We start from the raw sequence: 23,005 nt of genomic DNA, 5'->3' as shown, positions 1-23,005 counted from the left end.
ACCAATTTCTCCACTTCCTTGATTCTTTCCCTACCCCCTAAGCCACCATGCCGATTTCTCCCTGCTTCCACGAGCCAGGCCAGGAATGTACAAGCGCCGGACTCACAAGACTTCACCTCTGATGCCAATTCTAACGTCAGAGTGGAAGTTCCAGGCCAGCCAGGCAGCGATTGGCTGGCCCAGAACTTCCTCTCTGATGTCAGAATTGACGTCGGAGGTGAAGTCTTGTAAGTCCGGCGCTTGTACGCGCCTGGCCTGGCTCAGGGAGGCAGGAAGAAAAAGATTGCCAAAGCAACGCGATCGACTCACATTGCCTTTGCGATCTACTGGTCGATCACGCTCGACCATTTGGGCACCCCTGCTGTTATGGTATCCTGTTCTGACCTGAGGAAAGGGGTTTAGTCCCCAAAAAACTGCCTTATTTCCATTTCCTATCTATAAACTTTAATCAATAGATACAATACTACTTGATTCTACATAAAGCAACAAAAAAATTTTTTTCTACCTTTTGTCGTTTCTGCTTTAATCATCTTGTCTTCACTCTTCTTTCTAGCCAGCATCTGTCCGCTGTGTCTTCCATGCAGCATCAGCCCCTTCCATCCACTCTGCCCTCTCCCCGTTCCATATGGCATCTTCCCTCTTTTTATGCTCCTTCAATAAACTGTCTATCCTGTGCCCCTTCTCTTCTCCTTTGTACATGATTGATTTCTGCTCTGCCACCTTTCCATTTTTCTCTCTCTGTCACCACCCCGTCCCCTATGCTCTGGCATCTCTCTCTTCTCCTTTCTTTCCTTTGCACCCCACAGTCTGGTATCTTCCCTTCCCTGATTCTCTGGCATCTCACTCCTTTCCTTTTCTATCATCTCCCCCTCCCCCTCCATGCTCTGACATCTCCTCCTTCCTTTCCCCCTTCCTTTTCCCTTGGTCTGGCATACTTTCCTTCTTCCCTCCATGCCCTGGCATCTCTTCCTCCCTCCCTTTCCTCCAATCCCTGGCATCTCGTTTCATTCCCTCCCTCATCTTCTTTCTCCCTCCAGTTGGGTGCAGCAAGTCTCTCCCCCTCTGCTCCCTTTCCTCCTTCTGTCACCCAAGGCCTGGCGTCATGAACTTCTTCAGGCAGCAGCATTCACAATTCACTGCTGTTGCCAGCTTCGGGCCTTCTTCTCTGTCAGTTCCTGCCTTCATGGAAACAGAAGTAGGCAGGACCCGGCAGAGAGGAAGGCCTGAAGCTGGCAACAGCAGTGAATTGTAAATGCTGTTGATAGCCAAAGAAGTTCATGACACCAGGCCGAGCACCCGGGGCAGACTGCTACTCTCCCCCCCCCCGACCCTCCTATCTCTCCCTCCCTCCCATCACGAGACTCTAAACAGCACTTCTCCACTCTAAGCAGGCTGCTTCAGGGCTTTCTCCTGCCATGATTCCCTCTGGCATGTCACTGATGAGGGAAGGAGGTAAAGGAGGGTCGGATCGGGTTGGGGGGGTGCCCGGGATGATGAGGCTGCTGCTGCCAGCGAATCCAGCAAGGGTAAGGCCCCAAAGCACAATACTGGAGGTCCCCCCTGACCATTTTGGGCCCTAGGCTTGTGCCTACTGGGCCTATCCTTTAATCCGGCCCTGCTTCCCCCCCCAATATGCTCTGACATCTCTCTCTTCCACTCCATGGTATGGTATCTTCTTTCCCTCCCTCCCATGGTCTTTGCATCTCTTTCCTCCTTTTCCTGATCTTCCTTCTCCCTCCTTCCTTCTCTCTCCCCAATTGGGTGCAGCAGCATTTCTCTTCCCCCTCCTCCCATTGGGTACAGCAGTATTATCAGCATTTCTCTTCCCCCCCCCCAATTGGGTACAGCAGTATTATCAGCATTTCTCTTCATACTCCCCTCTAATTAGGTACAGCAGCTTTTCTACTCCCATTCACCCCCCCCCCCCCGTCTCACACACCCGGTAGATTCGCTACAGACAAAGGCAAGTTGCAAGTTTCCCTTCGTCGCTGACCTATCTCCCAAAGGTCAGCGACAGAGGGAAGCTTACAACTTGCTGCTCTTGCTTACTTCGGGCCTTTCTCGTTGCCGGGTCCTGCCTTCGCGGAAACAGAAAGTAGGCAGGACCCGGCAGCGAGAAATGCCTGAAGTAAGCAAGAGCAAGTAAGCTTCCCTCCGTGGCTGGCCTATCTCCTGCATGCTCCGGGGCTCTAATGGTCCGTGCCGGCTTCTCTTCCCTACCCCCCCCCCCCGACGTAACTTCCGGTTTCGGAGGGAAGCCGGGTTCGAGTTGCTTGCTGGGTTTTGTTTTAAGTCTGGCGGGAGTCTTTCGGCGGCTCTTCACGCTGCGTGAAAAGCAGTGGCGGCAGCAGGATTCGGCAGATGACAGCTGGGCGGGAATCTAAATTTGCTGGGCGGAGCGCCCAGCTGAAAAGCACTGGGGAGAACACTGCATCTGCATAACTAAATAGTTTTATCCCCAGCTGGGTTAGCTTCGTGCCCAGTGAGGACATGTAGACGTTGAAGAGCAATGGGGATAGTGGAGAGCCTTGGGGCACACCGGATGGATTGCTCCAGGTGTCGGAAAGTTCATAATTAAAACGAACCTGATAGTTGCGGGATATAAGGAAGCCACGGAACCAGTTCAGCACCTTATCCCGGATACCAAGGGCATCTAGGCATTGCAGCAGTTTCATGTGGTCCACTAGATCAAAGGCAGAACTCATATCGAATTGCATTATCAGGGCATTAAGGCCTTTACTAAACAGTAGGTGCAAATTGTCATATGGTGGATGATGAAATGCATGTTTGCTTTTCTAACTATCAAGCCACATTTTAAGTTAATTTGCACTCAAAAACAAGTACATCCATCACAATTCTATTTACTTTAGTTTCACCATTGTTGCAATTGCCATTACATAACCAGGATTCTAGTTTTTCTGTCATGGCACCTACATTATGGAACTCATTACCATTATATTTGAGGTCTGAAAAATCTCTTAAGATCTTTAAACATCAACTATAAAAGCCTGCTATTTTAAAAATGACATTCAACATTGGATTATTCTTCAGTTAATGGCTTTTTAAAAAAAATCTTATTTTATAATTTTGTCCATTTGTTTTTCCTGTTCTTCCCTAAGCTTTGTAAACCTTTCCTTCCCCTGTTAGCCGATTTGTGCTCAGTCATTCCCTTGTCTTGGTCTCTGTACCCTGTCTTGTTTTGAGGTGTTTGTTTTTTTAATTGAATTTTAACTTTTGCCCTTAATTTTATTCTTATAAACTGCTTTGACTTAGCCTTTTTGTTAAAAATTGCGATATATCAAATAAAAATAACTATAAATAAATAACTTAAGTTTTTGTTTTTTCACTTTTATAATTTCACTTATAATGTGCCACAAAATCATTTGCTCTGTTTAGTGTGCTGCAGCTAAAAAAGTTTGAGATACACTGGTCTAGTCTCTAACCCTCCCACTGCTGCTTCCTACCTTGTCATCTGCTGCTGCTTCCATTGCTAAAGAATTGGAGACTGCTTTATGGTCTGCATCATTCACAGCTCAGACTTTCCGAAAGGAGAGCTTCTGTTAAGTATCTTATGTATGTGTTTTAACAACTCTGAAGAGTTTAGTGTCATCTGCAGATTTAATCACCTCTCTCGTCGTTTCAATTTCTAGATCATTTATAAGTTAAATAGTATTGGTCCTACTCCACTATTTACCCAACTCCATTGAGAAAAATGGCCATTTAACTTAACCCTTTGTTTTCTATCCGATAACCAATTCCTAAACCCCAACTAAACATTGCCTCTTATCCCATGACTAATTTTCTCAGGAGCCTCTCATGAGGAACTTTGTCAAAATCTTTCTGAAGCCCTAGATACACTTCATCAGTTAGGTCACCTTTATCCATGTTTAGTCCCACCGTCAGTCAGGCAAACTGGTGAATCGTGTTTGTCTTTGTTCCACAATTTTATTTTTTATACTTATTTCCACTAGTTTGCCCAGCACTGAAATCAGGCTTACTGGTCTGTAATTTCCTGGATCTTCCCTGGAACCCTTTTTAAGAATCAGTGTAAAGTTCCTCATGAGAGGCTCCTGAGAAAATTAGAGTCATGAGATAGGTTGCAAAGTTCAGTTGTGGATTAGTAATTGGTTATTGGATAGAAAACAAGAGGAGAGGGTTAAATGGTCATTTTTCTCAATTGAGGAGAGTAAATAGTGGTGTGCTGCAGGGATCTGTACTGGGACCGGTGCTATTTAACTTATTTATAAATGATCTGCAAATTGAAACAATGAGTGATATGATTAAATCTGCAGATGACACTAAACTGTTCAAAGTTGTTACAATGCAAGCGGATTGTGAAGAATTGCAGGCAGACCTTAGGAAATTGACAGACTGGGCACCCAAGTGGCAGATTAAATTTAATGTGGGACAAATGCAAAGTGATGCACATTGGGGAAGAATAACCCAAATCACAGTTACCGGATGCTAGGGTCCATCTTGGGGTTAACACCCAAGAAAAGATCTGGGTATCGTCATTGACAATACGATGAAACCTTCTGCCCAATGTGTGGCGGCGGCCAAAAAAGCAAACAGCATGCTAGGAATTATTAAAAAAGGGATGGTTAACAAAACTAAGAATGTTATAATGCCCCTGTATCGTTACATGATGCAACCTCACCTAGAGTATTGTGTTCAATTCTAGTTTCCTTATCTCAAGAAAGATATAGCGGCACTAGCAAAGGTTCAAAGAAGAACGACCAAGATAATGGGGATGGAACTCCTCTCGTATGAGGAAAGACTTAAAAGGTTAGGGCTCTTCAGCTTGGAAAAGAGATGGCTGAGGGGAGATATGATTGAAGTCTACAAAATCCTGAGTGGAGTAGAATGCGCGTACAAGTGGATTGATTTTTTTACTCTGTCAAAAATTACAAGGACTAGAGCAGTGTTCTTCAACCGCCGGTCCACAGAAAATTCCTGCCAGTCCGCGCAGGGACAGCAAGATCAGTGTGCTTAATTCTTCCTGTCTGTTCAAGGCTGGCGAGAGCCTCCAACAGTAGCTTCCTCCTCTCCCAGCAGCTCTCAGTACTTGCCTGCAGCAGTGATTCACTTAGGCAGCTTTGGGGCTTTTGTTGAGTCACGGCCCGCCTCTGATGCAAATTTCTCTTTTCTCAGAGGCGGTGCAACCTATCAAAGGACCCAAGGCTGCCTAAGTGAATCGCTGCTGAAGGCAAGTACTGAGAGCTACTGGGATGGGAGCGGAGGGGAGGAAGCCACTGTTGGAGGCCAGGAAGCTGTTGGATAAACGGAGAGCTGCTATTGGACCTGGAGGGATGGAGAAGGAGAAATGCTGCTGGGAGGGGGAAGGGAAGAGAGTTACTGTTGGATAGGGGGAGGAGGGAAGGGAGAAGGGGTACTGCTGGACGGGGAAGGAGGAAAAAAGGAAGGAAACAGCTGGCAGGAAGATTAGAGGAGAGGATAGGTCAGGGTGGAATGGAGAGATCAGATGAGGGAAAGGGGAAAGACAGGAATGAGAAAGTAGAGAGAGATTGATGCTGGGAAGGTGGTCAGCAGAGAAGTGAGAGAGAGGGACAAAAGGAGTAGGAGAGATAAAAATGAAGAGAGCAGTGAAGCTGGAATGAATGATGTAAAAAGGAGAGAGGAGGCACAGGCTGGATGGAAAGGGGAGAGGAGCATAGAAAGAAGTCAGATACGTATGGAAGGGGGAGAGGGCAGACAGTGGATGGAAGGGGCAGATGCTGTACTGAAGAAACAGAGAGGGCAGACGCAGAAAAGAAGAGAGTGAAAAGAAGATGAAAGCAGAAACCAGAGACAACAAAAGGTAGAACAATTTTTTTTTATTTCTATCTTGTGATTAGAATATATCAGATTTGAAAAATATATCCTGCTAGAGCTGGTGTTATACATAACTGGGGACTGTAAAGCCCAGGCAGTAGCTTAGGGACTCTCTGACCAGGGGGTAGTTGCCCTAGTTGCACTCCCCTATTCCTGTCATGTGTGACTAGCATGATATTTCTGTATAGCATTCTGTAATAATTTGGCTTATCCAGTTTTCTTGATAGTAGAGGGGATATATGTGAAGGGGAGGGGAGATGGGGGTTTTATTGATCCTTGTTCTAAGAACATAAGAACAAAAGCAGTGCCTTCTGTATTATTTGTATTTATAAAATGACAATTGAACAGAATATTGTTTCTTTTTATATTTTAATAAAATATATTCAATATAAAATCATAACTGAGGCTTGTGTGGATGGGATCAAATGGTTTCTGGGGACTGAGCTCGCAGGGATGGGGCGGAAACGTTTTTTTAAATTTCAGTCTTATTAGTTTGCAGTAACCAGCGGGAAGACAGCAGCAAATTACCTCCTCCCTACACCCGCTACAGATATAAATAAATCTCTCTTCCAAAATAGGAGAACATCAAGTGACAGAAACTCAAACCTATAATCTAACACTCTACACTCCATTACCACAGCATGGGTAAGAAGACCAACACACACAAAGACAAAACCACACCGGCACCCTAAATCACTTATATACCCAAACACAACTCACGACTATCAAACAGAGTTATCCACACACAAATGCGCCTACTTAAATATCAGAGCGCTAGGTCCAAAAACAGAGCTTATAAAAACCTGGATAACACAAGAAAACGTGGACTGTCTTTTTTCCTCACAGAAACCTGGCTAACCTCCGACTCAGACCCCAGAATAACTGAAGTCTGCCCACAAGGATACAAAATTACCGTGGTCTGCAGAGAAAAAAAAAGAGGCGGAGGCCTAGCAATCTTAATCAAACAAGATCTAACCCTTAATATAATTGAGAAAACATCTAACCTGTACATGGATCTATTAGCTTGCCAACTCTCAAGCACCACACTAAACTGCATGCTCTGCTACATAGCGCCGGGAAACTGATGTTTAGCAAGAACCGAAGTGGAAGACTTCATATACCAAAACTCACTAATAGCAACCTACAAATTACTCCTAGGAGACCTAAATCTACTCCTAGATGATCAATCATCCAAACAAGTAGACGACTTTCTCTCATTTCTCAAAGCCTTATCCTTCCAAATGCTAAATCCACAAACAACTCATGAAAAAGGCCACCAACTTGATATTGCAGCCTTCATGACCCACCAACCATCCTTAACAGAAATTCATACATCTAACGGAACATGGTCCAGATCCATCTGGTCAGACCACTTCACCTACACTTTCAACATCAACTGGACCAAAAACAACAAAAAAAAACTATTACAAAACTCAATAAAGTAACATACACCTCACGCAAACACATCAAACTCTCCATATTCTGGTCTAAAATAGATGAAACTATTCTAGAAAACAACCCCGAGGACTTCATCTTGCATTGGGAAAGACTATGCTCCAACACTCTTGATGATTTAGCCCCACTGCAAACCAAATCCAAACCCAGCAGAAGATCAGATAAATGGTTTGACTCCGAACTGCTGCAACTCAAAAGACAATGTAGACGACTAGAGAGAAAATGGAAAAAATCGAACTTGGATCATACAAAATCCGCCTGGAAAAAAATCAACAAACAATACAAATCACAATTAAAGGACAAGAGAAAAGCACATTACACCAACCTAATAGGCACTGAAACCCAAGACACCAAAAAACTATTCCACATTCTAAAAACCCTAACAGACACCAAACCCTACCTGACCACTAACAATACAACCCCCCCCCCTCAGCCACTCTTAGTAGAACACTTCCAAAATAAAATTACCAATGCAAGAGCTACCCTCAATGACACCTTTACCAATCCTAACAAATTCACAATTCTCCCCATAGATAGTGATTCTACCACAGCAGACAGAATATGGTCTCAATTCCCCAACATACAATGGTCCGAATTCAACAAATACTACAAAAAATACAGCCATGCATCCTGTGACCTCAACAACTGTCCACCATATCTCCTAAAAACATCCAGCACAAAATTCCGCACTCACAAATCTCGCTAATAAATGGCCACTACCCTACCAACCTCAGCAAAATCATCATCACCCCGATCCTCAAAGACCCCAAAGGACCAATAGACCAAACAGCCAACTACAGACCCATTGCCTCTATTCCACTCTACGTCAAAATAATAGGAGGACTAGTTGCCAAATTCCTCTCCAATTACCTAGAAAACCATAACATACTCCATCCCACACAATCCGGCTTCAGAAACAACTTCAGCACAGAAATACTCTAGGATCTCTCTTGGACACAGTCAGACAACATCTCAGCACAGGAAAAAAAATGATTCTCGTACAACTAGACCTGACCGTTGCATTTGACTTGGTGGACCATAATTTACTACTACAAATCCTAGATACAATAGGTATCGCAGATAAAATATTCACATGGTTTGAAGGATTCCTTAAATCAAGAACCTATAGAGTAAAATCAGACAAACAAAAATCTGAACCTTGGTCAAACCCCTGTGGAGTTCCCCAAGGATCCACTCTATCCCCGACTCTCTTCAATCTCTATACAGCCTCCCTCAGCTCTCACCTGTACAAACAAGGCATAATCTCAAACAGCTATGCCGATGACATTACCATTCTCATACCCTTCGATCAACCAGAACTCTCTATGACAAACACAATATACCAAACACTAAAATCAATAGCAACCTGGATGAAAGATCACAAACTGAAATTGAACCCAGATAAAACTAAATTCATCCTCCTAGAAAACAACAAAATACCAACCATAACCAACATTGAAATCAACGCAATCAACTACCCCATACAAACCACCCTAAAACTGCTAGGAATAACTATCGACAGATGCTGCACCATGCAACCGCAAATCAATAAAACAATACAAGTCATGAGAAATTTAAGACAAGTTTGGAAATTCTTCGAGAAAACACAATTCCAGCTCATAGTTCAGTCCTTAATACTAGGCCTACTTGACTACTGTAATAGCCTCTACCTCCCATGCCCTAAAACCATAACAAAACAACTACAAACTATCCAAAACACAGCACTAAGACTCATCTGCTCATTAAAGAAACATGACCACATTACAGAAGCATATCTCCAATCGCATTGGCTTCTGATCCCAGCAAGAATACAATTTAAATTCTACTGCCTACTATTTAAGACTTTATACGGAGACAGTCCAAACTACCTGAATAACCGCCTCATCCACAACACTGCAACCAGACATAGGAAAACTCACACCCCATTCTCATACCCCCCAATTAAGGAGGTCAAACGGCCATTCAAGCAGCCAAACTAGACAACCAAATCGCCAATCTACTGACGGCATCCCTCGACTACAAGACTTTTAGAAAAAAAATAAAGACCATACTCTTCAAGAAAACTCTGAAAAAAGAAATAATACCGCAAGTTTCAAACTCCAGCTCTCACTAAAGACAACTACCCCAAACAATTAACCTTACCCATTTCTTACTCTCTTTGAAAATGACCCATTTTTATTTTTATTTTTGTAATTTCTTGTTGTAATACATCTTGGATAATTCTTTTGTAATCCGCCTTGAACTGCAAGGTAATGGCGGAATAGAAATCCCTAATGTAATGTAATGTAATTGAGGAACACTGGACTAGAGGACACTCTTAAGTTACAGGGAAATACTTTCAAAGCCAATAGGAGTAAATATTTTTTCACTTGGAGAATAGTTAAGCTCTGGAATACTTTGCCAGAGGTTGTGGTAAGAGCGGATAGCGTAGTTGGTTTTAAGAAAGGTTTGGACAGTTCCCTGGAGGAAAAGTCCAAAGTCTGTTATTGAGAAAGACATGGGGGAAGCCACTGCTTGCCCTGGGTTTTAGCCAGGTACTAGTGACCTGGATTGGCCACCGTGAGAACGGACCACTGGGCTTGATGGGACTGTTGGTCTGACCCAGTAAGGCTATTCTTATGTTCACCCTCCAATCTTCAGGGACTATAGACAATTTTAATGACAGGTTACTACAGATCACTAACAGCAAGTCAGCAATTTCATGTTTGAGTTCTTTTAGTACCCTGGGACAAAGGAGGATGTCTCGCATTATATCACCCTGTCTAGATTTAGGAGCAGAGACTTCAGAGTGCACTTGAGTTATAGCAGGTTCATTTTTGAGGGATCTGTATCCTGGAGAGGGAAAAGATCCAAAAGGAGAAATGGCAAGATAAGTAAAATATGCCATAGTCAGTTAGAGAACACAAAAAGGGACAGAAACCTCACGTAAAGTCAAATAGCAAAAGAACAAGTGGGGCGTAGGATAGACTACATCAACCTGGGTCAGACAATCTTTCTTTATGCAAATCAGCTTACAAATATAATACATATAAAATCACATGAAAAATCCGAGTATATGAGTCCTGTGAGCCAGACCCCAAAAGTCCTGTATCCAAAGACCCAGTTATCAGAGACAAGACAGCTAGTCACAGAATGGGGATTATTCCTTGTTTATTTTCTGCACACTTTGCTCTTATATAATCATAATTTCATGGCATACAAATTAAGATTTTGGAATGCCAATCTGATGGCCAGTTTAAAAAAAAAAGAGGGCAGGGGAGATGTGCTATGAAAGGAGGGGAGTTGGGAGAAAGAAGTAGAATCCATGGCCTGTGAGTTACTATTTAGTTTGCTACGTGTGTAATGCCATGCAAATAATTCAGGCATTGTATAAGTTTAATTTAAACTTTTCTGCTGATAGTTAGTGGTAAATCAAAATCACTATTTAAAATATACAATACAAAAACTTTTTTTTAAAAATTGTATTCTCTTCAGCCATTTTAAAAGCCGTCCTTTCTCTAGTTACAATATGGCAACAATTTCTGAAAGATTCTCTCTCCATTGCTGTGATTAACATAATTGTGTAGGCACAAAGAATATCTACCAGATACTGTGACCTTTTATCATCCATAATTAACTCGGATTGTAAAATGAATTGTGTGAGTTTTCCAGTATCTACATTCTGTCCTCTACAGTGGCATTTCCTTGGAAAATGAAGGATGAAGGGATCCCAGTCCGTGTTGCCTTACGTTGCCGGCCTCTGGTGTCCAAGGAGAGCAGTGAAGGCTGTCAATGCTGCCTTACCTTTGTAGCTGGTGAGCCTCAGGTCAGTGTGGCCTTGTAAATCATAACTGCTGCTATAGAGTTGTCCAAAAAAACCTAAAGTTGGAGAAATTGTGCAAATTGAAGTTTTCCCATGAATTTGATTGTGCTTGATCAGAAAATACATTAAAACAATTTTTAAAGGCCATACTAAGGTCCCTCATAGCCACTGCATAAAGCTCTGTTTTTCTTAAAATTTGCTATTTTGCTTAATGGAGCACATTTCTAGGTATTATAACTATAACTTCAGTTACATCTACTCTGGATCTCGTATGTGTAGTGAGTTATCCCTTCCTGCAAACTGGATTTGCAGAGTGAGGATACTTACAGCTTTGAGCACCTCAGCTATAGAGGCTGAGCCCTTTTATCTGCAAACGAACTATACAGAGGTTTTCTGATCTACTTTGCTTACCATTTTTGCTTTCTTGCGTTCAGTTTGGTTTTTCTGAGGCTTCGGTGTCCTGAGATTCTCTGCTTGGGAAAGGATGCAGATTCCACTGAGTTGGATCACGCAGCCGGTTAGCAGCGGGGCAGGAGTTTGTAAAACTTGCTCCTGCACGCTGTGCCTCCACCAGCGATCGGCAGAGGACCTGCTGCACCTCCACCAGATTGGCAGAGATATGAAGATAGGGTAGGGAGGAGGAGGGGGGTCAGAGCCTGGCGGTGGCGGCCTTAAAAAAATTCTGGGAGGGGGAATTGACCTGAATATAAACTGGGAACCCCATTTTTGGGCCAAATTTTTGGCCCCAAAATCCCGGTTTATATTAGAGTATATACGGTAGGTACATACTAGTAGATGGGAATGGTATGCTGAACCCTCAGCCCAATATTTCTGATGCGCCTGCTTCTGCCTTATGCTTCATGGTCTTCTCCATAGCTGAGACTTCTCTTCCAGTCAAACAATGGGTTCAGAATCAGTGTGTAAATAGAATCTAAGATGATAATTGAACTCCACTAATTGTCAAGCTGTTGCTTTTATTTGATGTTTTACTGGTCAACAATAATGTTCGTTCATTTATATATTATAGTTTCATTATTGACTGTTATAGTGTTATATGAGCAAATCAGAACCTTGTTTTCAGGGAGTTTCCCATGTTGTCCTCCTATCTTTTACTCCAGAGCTTTTGCATACTTTGGAGTAAACTGAAGGGAACATCGGAGATGGAGGCTTCACCTGGGATGAGGAGGTTTCAAAAGCTGTGATTGACATCTTTCTGCAGTATGCTTGCGAGAATGGACAGAGTACCCTAAGATTAGCAACATAGAAACATGACGGCAGATAAAGGCCAAATGGCCCATCTAGTCTGCCCATCCGCAGCAACCATTATCTTTCTCTCTCAGAGATCCCATGTGCCTATCCCAGGCCCTCTTGAATTCAGACAGTTTCTGCTTCCACCACCTCTTTTGGGAGAAGTTCCACGTATCAACCACCCTTTCTGTAAAAAAGTATTTCCTCAGATTATGCCGGAGCCTATCACCTCTTAGCTTCATCCTATGCCCTCGCATTGCAGTTTCCTTTAAATGAAAGAGACTTGACTTGTACACATTTATATTACTTAGGTATTTAAACGTCTCTATCTCCCCTCTCCCACCTTTCCTCCAAAGTATACAGATTGAGATCTTTAAGTCTGTCTCCAAACGCCTTATCACGAAGACCACACACCATTTTAGTAGCCTTCCTCTGGACCGACTCCATCCTTTTTATATCTTTTTGAAGGTGCGGCCTCCAGAATTGTACACAATATTCTAATAAGGTCTCACTAGTCTTATATAAAGGCATCAATACCTCCTTTTTCCTACTGGCCATGTCTCTCCCTATGCAACCTAGCATCCTTCTAGCTTTCACAGTCACCTTTACAACCTGTTTGGCCACCTTAAGATCATCACATACAATCACACCCAAGTCCCGCTCTTCAGTCATGCACATAAGTTCTTCACCTCCTAAACTGTACCATTCCCTCAGGTTTTTTCCAACATCTGTGTGGAACACTGTCAAAGGTTTTGCTAAAATCTAAATACACTGCATCTAGTGCACATCCTCTATCCAATTCTCTAGTCATCCAGTCAAAGAAATTGATTGGATTTGTCTGACAAGACCTACCTCTAGTGAATCTCTGTTTTAAAAGCGTTTCCATTAATTTGCTTACCACAGAAGTCAAACTTACCGGCCTGTAATTCCCTACTTCTTCCTTACCTCCAGCATACAATTCCTATCTACTGGAAAAGATATTATGAAGGCAAAAACCTTATCTCTTTGTATCTGTGCATGGAAATGATACATGTCTTTGGGCCCTTAATTCTGACCAAAGCAAAGTCATGTCCAAGATGAAACAAGGTGGCTTTGGCTGCAAAAAAAATACTTTTTCAAACGATACAAAGAAAAAAATTAAATATAAAATAATAATTTATTTCTTATATACCGCCAAAGCCGTAGTAGTTCGAGGCGGTTTACAACAAAGAAAGGCTGGACCCAAAAAATGGTGATATCGCATCTTCCAGTTGGCTGCAAAGCTTCCTAGAGTAAATCCTAGACGTATGTCATAGTCTGACTATTGGTCCAGTTATGGCCTGAATCAAAATATAGGTCAGGAGCAATGAGGAGTCAAAGTAGGTCTTAAATTTCTTCTTGTAATGTTTTTCATATAGTTTGCTGGCCCATAAAAAGGGAGGCAAGCTTGTTTTAGCTTCTAAACTTTGCTCAGAAACTTAGGGCTCCTTTTATGAAGGCGCATTAGGGCCTTCACATGTGGAATAGCACTAGCCGCTACTGCCTCCTCTTGAGCAGGCGGTAGTTTTTCAGCTAGTGTGCACTAAAAACACTAGCACACCTTTGTAAAAGGAGCCCTTAGTACCACAGGTTGTACTAATCTAAAAAAAATGTAATCCCCTGACAGGTTTTGTTGGGCTTCAGTGCCTGGACAAAGTGGCTATTTTGTGTTATGCAGAGCATGGCACCCTGAAGGTGTCCGTAAGTCTTGAACCAATAGAGATCAGCCAAAAAATATTGCATGGTTATATTTGAGACCCTAGGGAACATCAGCATAAAACTTTGCTGTTTGGAGGAGGTTGAACGGGGGCCCCTGGTAGTTGGAATGACCCAACTACAAATGTCAGTTTTATTCCATCTGTTTATTTTTTTTTCTCTCCTTAGGTGGTTGTGGCTAATGAGAAATCCTTCACCTATGATTATGTGTTTGATCCATCCACTGAACAAGAGGAAGTATTTAATACTGCTGTTTTACCTCTCATCAAAGGAATATTCAAAGGTGAGGAGCTAGTGGTATATATAAGCTATGTGTAGTCTTGAATGCAGATAGTATTTGCTGCTGAAAAGGCCAACCATGACCAAAAAAGCTGCTTAACTTTTTATTTTTATTTTTTTCAATCTGGACAGAGCTTGGGGAACCCTTTCGGGGCTCTGTCCAACCTTAAGGGTGCCACACTCGAATGGTTGAGTCCCCCACCTCTCCAAATTTATTTTCCTTAGAGATGCCTCAGCTGTACGCCTTGCCATAGTTCAGGGAAAGACTACAGCTTTGAGAGTCTATGGGGTCTGCTCTCTTGTCCATTAGTTTTTGCTTTGTAAAATTAAAATTTTTTTTAAAAAAAAGTCCTGAGGTAGCCAGTTTGGAAGGAAGCTTTAAATTAGCTACCCTTGCTTTCTTTTTGTAACCAGCATTTTTTTCCTTTGATCTCATGCACATTTGCAATGAGCACTTTTAAAAAGCAGACAAAGTACGCTTTGTTTTTGCATCGAGTGGTGGATACAGCCGGAGGGTGCACGAAGTGTTCTGGCCTCTTTGAGGGGGAATCCTTGATGGCTTCGGGTGCCGGTGTGTATTTCCACATACACCGCTTGTTTGTGGGCAGTAGGGAAGCCCGGGCTTCCCCTACCGCCCACACATGAATTTCCCCAGCCGCCGATGGTCGGGGAAATAAGGTTTTCCTTGCCGCTGATAGTATTGGGGATTCCCTTACCGCTTCAGTGGCTGCTGCCTGTAGTTCTGAGTTAGTGGCTGGGTCTATTCAGGCCTCTTTGCTGCTACAGGCCTCAAGAGACAGTTTTTCAGTGGGCTTTTCTTCGGTTTTGGTGGGAAACCTGGCTATTTTGCCTGTGGCCTCGGGTGACCTGCCTCCTGTTTTGGAAAGACAGGAACAGGTACTAAATATTTCTTCTGCTCCTGCAGGAAGTACTTTTTTCCATCGAGGGGTTTTGCCCCTGATTTTGTTTTAGCCATGTACAAGGCTTACTTGCAGGCGGCTGGGGGTCGTGCTTCTTCCCCGTGGGTCCCCGGTTCTTCTGGGGGGGTCTTTGCTTTCCATGTCTGCCGCCGTTCAGTTTCCTATGGCGTCTACCACTGTCCAGTCTCCCCCACCTTCATTTAAGTTGCTGTGGGTTTCTTGGGACCAAAATAATTTTCCTGGCTGACCCAGTTTCACCTGAGGAGGACTTGGATCTTGGGTTTGGCCCTCAAGATTCTCTCATGGGAAGGATGTTGTGGACGGCTGGGTTTTAGAGACACCGGTTGGTGATGATGCTTTGGTTGTATGCATTTTTTTTACCAGGAAGAGCTGCAGGAGGTTTTTCTTCAGGTTTTGTTTTGGTTTTTTAATTTATATTCCGCATATCCTACAATTCTATGCAGATTACAAATACTCAAGCATTATTCCCTTACTGTCCAGGGGGCCTCCCACTCTATCTTGCGCTTTGAGGAGGAAGCAAAGGACCCCCCTTGTGTGGTGGACCCCCTTGCTTCTAGGGATTCGGTTGGCCTCCTGTTTTTCCTTATACATCAGGATATTTAGAATGTTGTGCACGCACAGTGGAAAACTCTGGATGTGCCTTTTCGCTTGGCGTGGTCCATGACCAGGCTGTATCCCATTCCTGAGGGAGATAGAGAGATCTTTTAAGTCTCCTGTGATCTCAGCTATCGCTCATAGACATACGGTGCCAGTTGAAGGCGGCTCGGCCTTGAGGGACTCCCAGGATCATAAGATCATAATATTTGTGAAAAGGGTGGGTGGGGAAGGGAGATAATTTATGTATTTAAGATGACAGAAAGAATTTCAAGTGATGTGTATGATTCAATTGATGTAATATTGTATACTTGAAGTAAGATGAAAAATGAATAAAGAATTTGGAAAAAAAAAAAAGATGGTCTCTTCTTAAACAGAGTTTTGATGTGGCTGCCTTGGCTGTCCAGGTGACGATTTGTGGTGGTCTGGTTGCCCGGGCTTGTTTCCTGTGATCTGAGAGGGTCCTGGACCGGGAGTCTGAATAGTCCTTGGTGGTTAGAGAGGTGGCTAAGATTGAGCTTGGTGCTTCTTATCTCTCAGATGCCATGTATGATCTGTTGCGGGCATTTGCCAAGTCCATGGCCCTTAGAGTGACCACTCACTGTACCCTGTGGCTTTGGGGTTGGTCGGTGGAAGCGGCTTCCAATGTTAAGCTCAGTAAATTTCCTTTTCGGGACTTCTTTTTGGGAAGGAGCTTGTCAGGCCTTGAGTGATTCTAAGGTGCCCTGTATTCCAGAGGACTGTCCTTGCCAGGTGTCGTGGGGTGGTTTCGACCGTGGGCATTTGTGTCATTTTCATCAGCACCGCCCTTGCTGAGGTGTGGCCTCTCTTCCTTCCAGAGGTCATTTATTTCAGTGCATGCAGGCCTTTTGTGGAGCCTGCCCAGGGGGAGGGTATTTCATGACTCCACTGGGGGGCGCCTCCTCTGCCCGTCTGGCCCAGTGACTGGTGGGTCCTTCCCCTGGTTCCGTTTGGAGCCTGTTTGCAGTTTTACCAGGGGTGGGCCGAGATCACAATGGATCAGTGGATCCTAGAGGTGATTCGGGACAGCATTGCTTTTGAGTTTTCCCGGCCCTTGCCAGATCGTTTCCTCTTTTCTCTTTGTCAGGCAAATTAGACTAAGCGGGCTTTTCGTCAGACGCTGCAAAGGTTGCTGGACCTCAAAGTGGTAGTCCCTGTGCCTCTTCAGGAGTTTCCTACCGGCAGGTACTCCATTTACTTTGTGGTGCTCAAGAAAGAGGGTCTTTTCGGTCCATCTTGTATCTGAAAGGTGTCAACAGGGTGCTTCAGGTTCCGTCTTTTCGCATGGAGACTCTGAAATCCATCATTCTGGCTATTTAGACTGGAGATATTTCTGACTTCTATTGATCTGACGGAGGCCTCCCATCAGCGATTCCTTCGCTTTGCGATTTTGGGAAAGCACTTATCAATTTTGTGCGATTCCTTTTTTGTCTGGCCACTGCTCCGTGGATGTTCATCAAGATTATGGTGGTGGCCTTGTGCAAGGAGTACATTCTCTGGTTCATCCCTATCAAGTGAAGTCCTTTCAGGAGATCTCCTGGGTCACGACTTGGGTTGTGGAGTTCCTGCAGTTGCTGGTCTGGGTTGGGCAGAGACTCATTAACTGAACATCTCTGCTTCCCACATAGCGGGAGTGGACAACATCCAGCCGGATTTCTCAGTTGTCATGTGCAGGATCCTGGAGGCTGGTGTCTCGGCCTGGAAGTCTTTGAGTTGATTGTTCAGGCCTGAGGCCAGTTGGTCATGGACCTCTTGGTATGAGTGTCAACACCAAAGCGCTGAGGTTTAGTCTTCGCAGGGATTACCAGGCTGAAGGACTGGATGCTGTGGTGCAGACTTGGCTGGCGGACATCCTGCTGTATGTCTTTTCTCCGTGGTTACTGGTGGGCAGAGTTCTTCGCATTGCTCGGCACGCAGGTCACATGATCCTGGTGGCTCTGGACTGGCCTAGGCATCCGTGGTATATAGATTTGATTCATCTTCTCATAGCAAATCCTGTTCTGCTCCTCTCGCCTGACCAATGTTCGATCCGACTCCCTTCTTTCTTACGGCTTGGCTCTTGAAAGGGAACGCTTAAGTAAGAAAGGTTATTCAAATAAGGTGATCTTCACCTTCTTCTTGGAGATTTTCCACCTCTCTGGCTTATGTGCGATTTATGGTGTCTTTGAGGAGTAGTGTTCCATGCATGGCGGGTTCCCCTTCGTGTGCCTTTTGTCTTACATCTTTGAGTTCTTGCAGGATGGCCTGGACCAGGGCCTTGCCTGGTCCTCCCTCAGGATTCAGATTGCGCTTTTTGTCTTCTTTTCGTGGTCTGTTGCATGGTTGGCATTTGGCCTCTTCTCCATATGTAATTTGATTCTTGAGAGAGGCTAAATTGCTCCGGCCTCCAGTTCGTCCTTTGTTTCCAGCCTGAGATCTCAATCTGGTTCTTTCCATGCTTATTTGTCTTCCCTTTGAGCCTCTCTGTTCCTGCACATTGAGGGACCTTACTCTTAAGGCTGTGGTCCTGGTGGCCATTACTTTCGCAAGACGCATTTCTGAACTGCAGGCCGTTTCATGTATGCCTCCCTTCCTGGAGTTCTCTAGGGAGTGGAAGTTGTGCTGCGGCCGGTTACTTCCTTTCAACTCAAGTCAACAAGTTCATTGCTCTTCTGGTCTTAGGCATTTTGGGGCAGAGACAGTTGTACAAATTGGATGTCCTTGGGGCCCTCTGTGCTTATGTTCTGCGGACCCAGGAGTTCCATCAGTTGGATCGTCTTTTGGTCCTTATTAGCGGGCCCTCGTAAGGGATGGTGCTTCCAAGGCTACGATTGCGTGTTGGATCAAGGAAGCTATCACTTCAGTGTACCTTCTTCCGAAGAAGCCTGTTCTGCATTTTCTCAGAGCTCATTCCACTCGGGTGTAGGCAGCTTCTTGGGCTGAGTCTTCTCTAGTGCCTCCAGTGGATACCTGTAAAGCTGGAGTTTGGTCTTCACTCCATTCCTTTGGCACTACCGTGTGGACATTCTGACATGTCAGGACATGGTGTTCAGTGAGTGTTTTCTTTTGGCAGCCCTTCAGGGATCCCACCTATGATGGGTTCTGTTTTGGTACATTTCATCCATTCTGGAGGAACGCTAAAGAAGGAGAAATTAGGTTTTATGGGTGGGATTAGAGGGATGGGTGGGTTTTATGACATTATGAGGGGTAATATATGGAAAGGGAGGGAGGGGAGATAGTTTATGGTATAAAATGAATGTAGAGTTTCAAGTGAAGAATGTATAGTATGACTTGAATTATTGTACACTTGTTTGCATAATGTAAAAACGAATAAAGATATTTAAAAAAAAAAAAAAAAAAGGTTCTTACTTGCTAATTTTCTTTCATTTAGTCTCTCCAAACTGGCACAGACCTCACCATGTCATTTTTTATTTGTTGTCTTTTCACGAAGAATACGTTTTTTGTTTTGTTTTTTTTCTGCATGATTTTGTTTTGGTTTTGAGGGAGTATAGTAAGAGCAACAGCGTTTGGATCATCTGGCTTAGCTGGTGAGCTGTGGGAATTTTTGAAGCTTCTTGTTCTAGCAGTGTTTTTCCTGTTTGGGACTTGGTATTCTCTTTAGTTGGTGTCTTCTAGTTCAGTTTTTAAGTTCTTAGTTTGTTCCTGCTTGGCTATTCTTCAGACTGATTGTAGATGCACAACCCACTTGTAGTGTAGCCTAAAGACAATGTCTCAGTCTCTACCTGCTAGCAAAGGAGCATAAACACATCTGTGTCTGGAGGGACTAAAAGAGAGAAAATTAGCAGGTAAAAACCTAATTTTTCCTTAGTAAGTTTTCTTGTTTCTGTATTTGCTTCAAGAGTATTCTTATATGTTTAATTTCTTAAAAGAAAGACATTTTCCTTATGTAGAAATCAAGGAAAAGAAATGTAAGCTTACCTGTTAATTTCATTTGTGTTTATTTTTCAATAAACCAGGATATATTTTTTTTGTGGGGATACTCAAGAGTACCAGTACCTTATTTTTTTATTGTTTGATTTAAAATGGCCCATGTTCCTTAAGTATTAATAAGAACTCAGGTTCTGCAAACTCAGTCCTGCCTCTTCATGGATTATATAACTGCTTGCAGGGGGCCTGGCTACTGTGGGCCATGCCTTAATTATCATACTCCTGAAGAATGGCCCTGTATTTTAAGTACTGTAGACCAGGGATCTCCAAAGTCCCTTCTTGAGGGCCGCAATCCAAACGGGTTTTCGTGATTTCCCCAAAGCATATGCATTGAAAGCAGTGCATGCACATAGATCTCATGCATATTCATTGGGGGAAATCCTGAAAACCCGACTGGATTGTGGCCCTCAAGGAGGGACTTTGAGACCCCTGCTGTAGACACTTCTTTTTACTTTTGGTAGAAAAAAATGTTCTGCTGTAAACATTTTCCCTCACCACCACCACTAAAACCATTGGTAGCTGCAGTGCTGAGCTTTCCTTGGGAAAATAGTGTTAGCTGGTTCCAGTATCAAGTGCTCAGGATGAATCACGGTTACCTCTTTAACAGGATACAATGCGACAGTCCTGGCATATGGACAGACGGGGTCAGGAAAAACCTACTCCATGGGAGGCACATATACCCAGGATCAAGAGAATGAACCTACCATGGGAGTTATCCCCAGGGTCATAAATACCTTATTTAAAGAAATCGAGCAAAAGCAAGACTGGCAGTTCTCGATGAAAGTATCGTACCTAGAGGTAAGTTGTTTTTTTTTTCTTTGTGGGGTTTTTTTTTTTTTTGTTAAATAACTTTTTTTATAATTTGATAAAACCAAACAATTCTGCAGATTTTGCAGCTCCTCTTACAGTAGAACTCTTGAGGAGGGGCAGGGGGTGGTGCCCTATAGTAGTTTCCACCCCTCTCCCCCCAAACCAATTGGGCTGTAACCTCTATTGGCCTGGGCTGGGGTTAGTTTGAACAGCAGAGCTCACAGTAATCACCAGCACCCTGAGGTTGTGGGTTCAACCCCAGCGCTAGCTCCTTTTGATTCTGGGCAAGTCACTTAACTCTCCATTGCCCTATTTTACAATCTAACTGCTCTAGACTTCTCCAAGATAGAGCGGTATATCAAATACCAATAAACATAAATGAAGAGAATTGGTTTGGAAGAGAGAAGGGAGACTGGGCAAATGGTTCAGTGACCCCCACCCCCAGGCTCCTTTCCATTGCAATAGGGATGATATGCTGAACCAAGGGTCTTCCATCCGCTCCCGCAAGTCCATTGCATGAGATACTGATTACTGTTTTCAGCACCTTCTCCTTCTCCCTGTTGCTCCCAGTCAGTTATTTCTTCTGTAAGCCAGCCTGCAGAAGCAACTGCTCGGTCTTATTTGTTTTTTGCCGTGTTTGCACGGGACTTTATGTTCCAGCAAAGCTCTGCCTAGCCTATATGAGAGGAGAAGAATTTGGTCTGCAGCTGACAAGTGGATCCTGCAGGGACCTGCTTAGCTTGAACTGTGGATCTTGGGGTTTTCCCCTACTATTTGCTCACTCCTTGACTTGATCAGGAGTGCTAGTGCAGGTTCTATGAATGCCAAATTCATTTCTTCAAAGCGCACACAGTGTTAGCTGAATTTTCTTCCTGGTCTCGGAAGTTGAGGCTCAGTCCAGCAGGAGGGCCCAGCTAGTAGCTGAAGATCCAGAAGAGGCAGCTTTCCTGGTGGCAGAGGTCCTCTCTGGTTTACAGCTACTCTTAGAGGAGCTGAGGCAGGCTGCAGCACTTCTTCTAGCATCTGGTCTGTGAGTAAGGCTATCAAAGCCCACAGGGCAGTCTGGGGGGGGGAAGAAGAGAGGAAGTGTGTGAATTTATCGTTTTTCAAGGTATATTTTGATTTAGCCTTGTTCCCCCCACCCTAAAAGTTCTAAAATTGCTGATTTTGGCTGTCCTCCATTGGACTTAGTCGTTTTTTCAGAGGGAAATCCTGGCAGTGGCCATCTTGGATTATTTCTCAATTTGAATTCTAAGTTCTCAAACTTCCTTAAAAAAAAACAACCAACAACCTTGTTTTTGATCCTAACTGTCAGGGATGGAGTCCATGGGTTCCAATATCATGAATTCATATTAAGTTTGCTCTGGTTAAGCACTGGGAGAGTGCCCCTGCATCATGTGTTCTGCTGTGCAAGGTGGTGAGGCGGGGACCTCTGGATCAGCCTCTGACTATCTCATTAAGAGATTGTTGGGATGGTTGGGGGGGGGATGATTTTTCCTTCTTGGAGTCCAGGAGTTTGCCGCCAGTGCCTAGTAAGGGCTCTGATTGTCTCCAAATCAAAAAGAAAGTGCTCTAACCCTCCTCTTGAGGGGAGTTCTTGGTCCTCTTTGGCCTTTATGTCTTACTTTGTAAACTTGCTTTGGTAAGCCTATGTCGGCGGCACTTGTGCGCTTTCTAGGTCCTTTGGAGAGTGACCGGCTGTGCAGCCTTCCCTTGGCTCCACATCTGTTCCTCTAAGAAGACCTGCTTCTCCCCCAGACTGACAGTTGGTCAGATGGTGTCACTGAGTAGGAGGATTTGGATGTTCTGCCTCTTTCCTGGAGTGAAGTCTCATTCAAGGACAATGTGATGCTGTGTGAGGTAGATCAGGGAGTAAGTTCTGCTGCAGACCAGGGTGAGGACCCCTCTGCAGGCTGTTAAAGTCTGCTGCCTTGACCGACCTTTTGTATTTGTATTTTTTTATTTTTGCTAATTTCACAATTTACAAGTATAACACTTGTTCAAGAAAATAGATTTTTACAATGAAAAATTTTCCAGAAATATATAATCAACTAAACTTACTGACCTTCTTATTGAGCCTCTAAAGGAGTTCAAAACTGATCCACCTCAGCCTACTACCTATTGTTCTCTACTTAATGGAATCCACTCTTAGCCTAGCACCTTTCCGTGGCATCCGAACATGAGTTATGATTTCTGAGCAATGGGAGAACCCAGAGGGCTCCCTTAAAGAAGGCAAAAGTGATCCAAGATGGCGGCGGCTGTTTGATAGCATTCCTGACCGATGACTGAGAGAGTTGCAACCAATGTTATCTCTTTCTCAATATGTCTCATTCGAAGAGTAAAAGAAGTGTCCGAGCAGAAC

The 23,005-nt window shown here is 43.8% G+C and overlaps 1 protein-coding gene across 3 annotated transcripts in view; it reads left to right on the top strand.

The window, feature by feature from the left end:
- The window catches only part of KIF4A (kinesin family member 4A), a 303,471-nt gene that overhangs the window by 3,859 nt on the left and 276,607 nt on the right, over positions 1–23,005 (top strand). For all 3 annotated transcript variants that reach the window (XM_033944715.1, XM_033944716.1, XM_033944717.1), the window contains exons 2-4: positions 10,962–11,092; positions 14,240–14,354; positions 20,441–20,631. In XM_033944715.1, the coding sequence (XP_033800606.1) occupies positions 10,962–11,092; positions 14,240–14,354; positions 20,441–20,631 (437 nt within the window). The remainder of the gene's footprint in view (positions 1–10,961; positions 11,093–14,239; positions 14,355–20,440; positions 20,632–23,005) is intronic.

The sequence above is a fragment of the Geotrypetes seraphini genome, chromosome 5 (genome assembly GCF_902459505.1).
Source record: "Geotrypetes seraphini chromosome 5, aGeoSer1.1, whole genome shotgun sequence".
Classification (NCBI taxonomy): Eukaryota; Metazoa; Chordata; class Amphibia; order Gymnophiona; family Dermophiidae; genus Geotrypetes; species Geotrypetes seraphini.
Note: the sequence above shows the minus strand (reverse complement) of the source record. Positions and strands in the feature narration are given on the sequence as shown.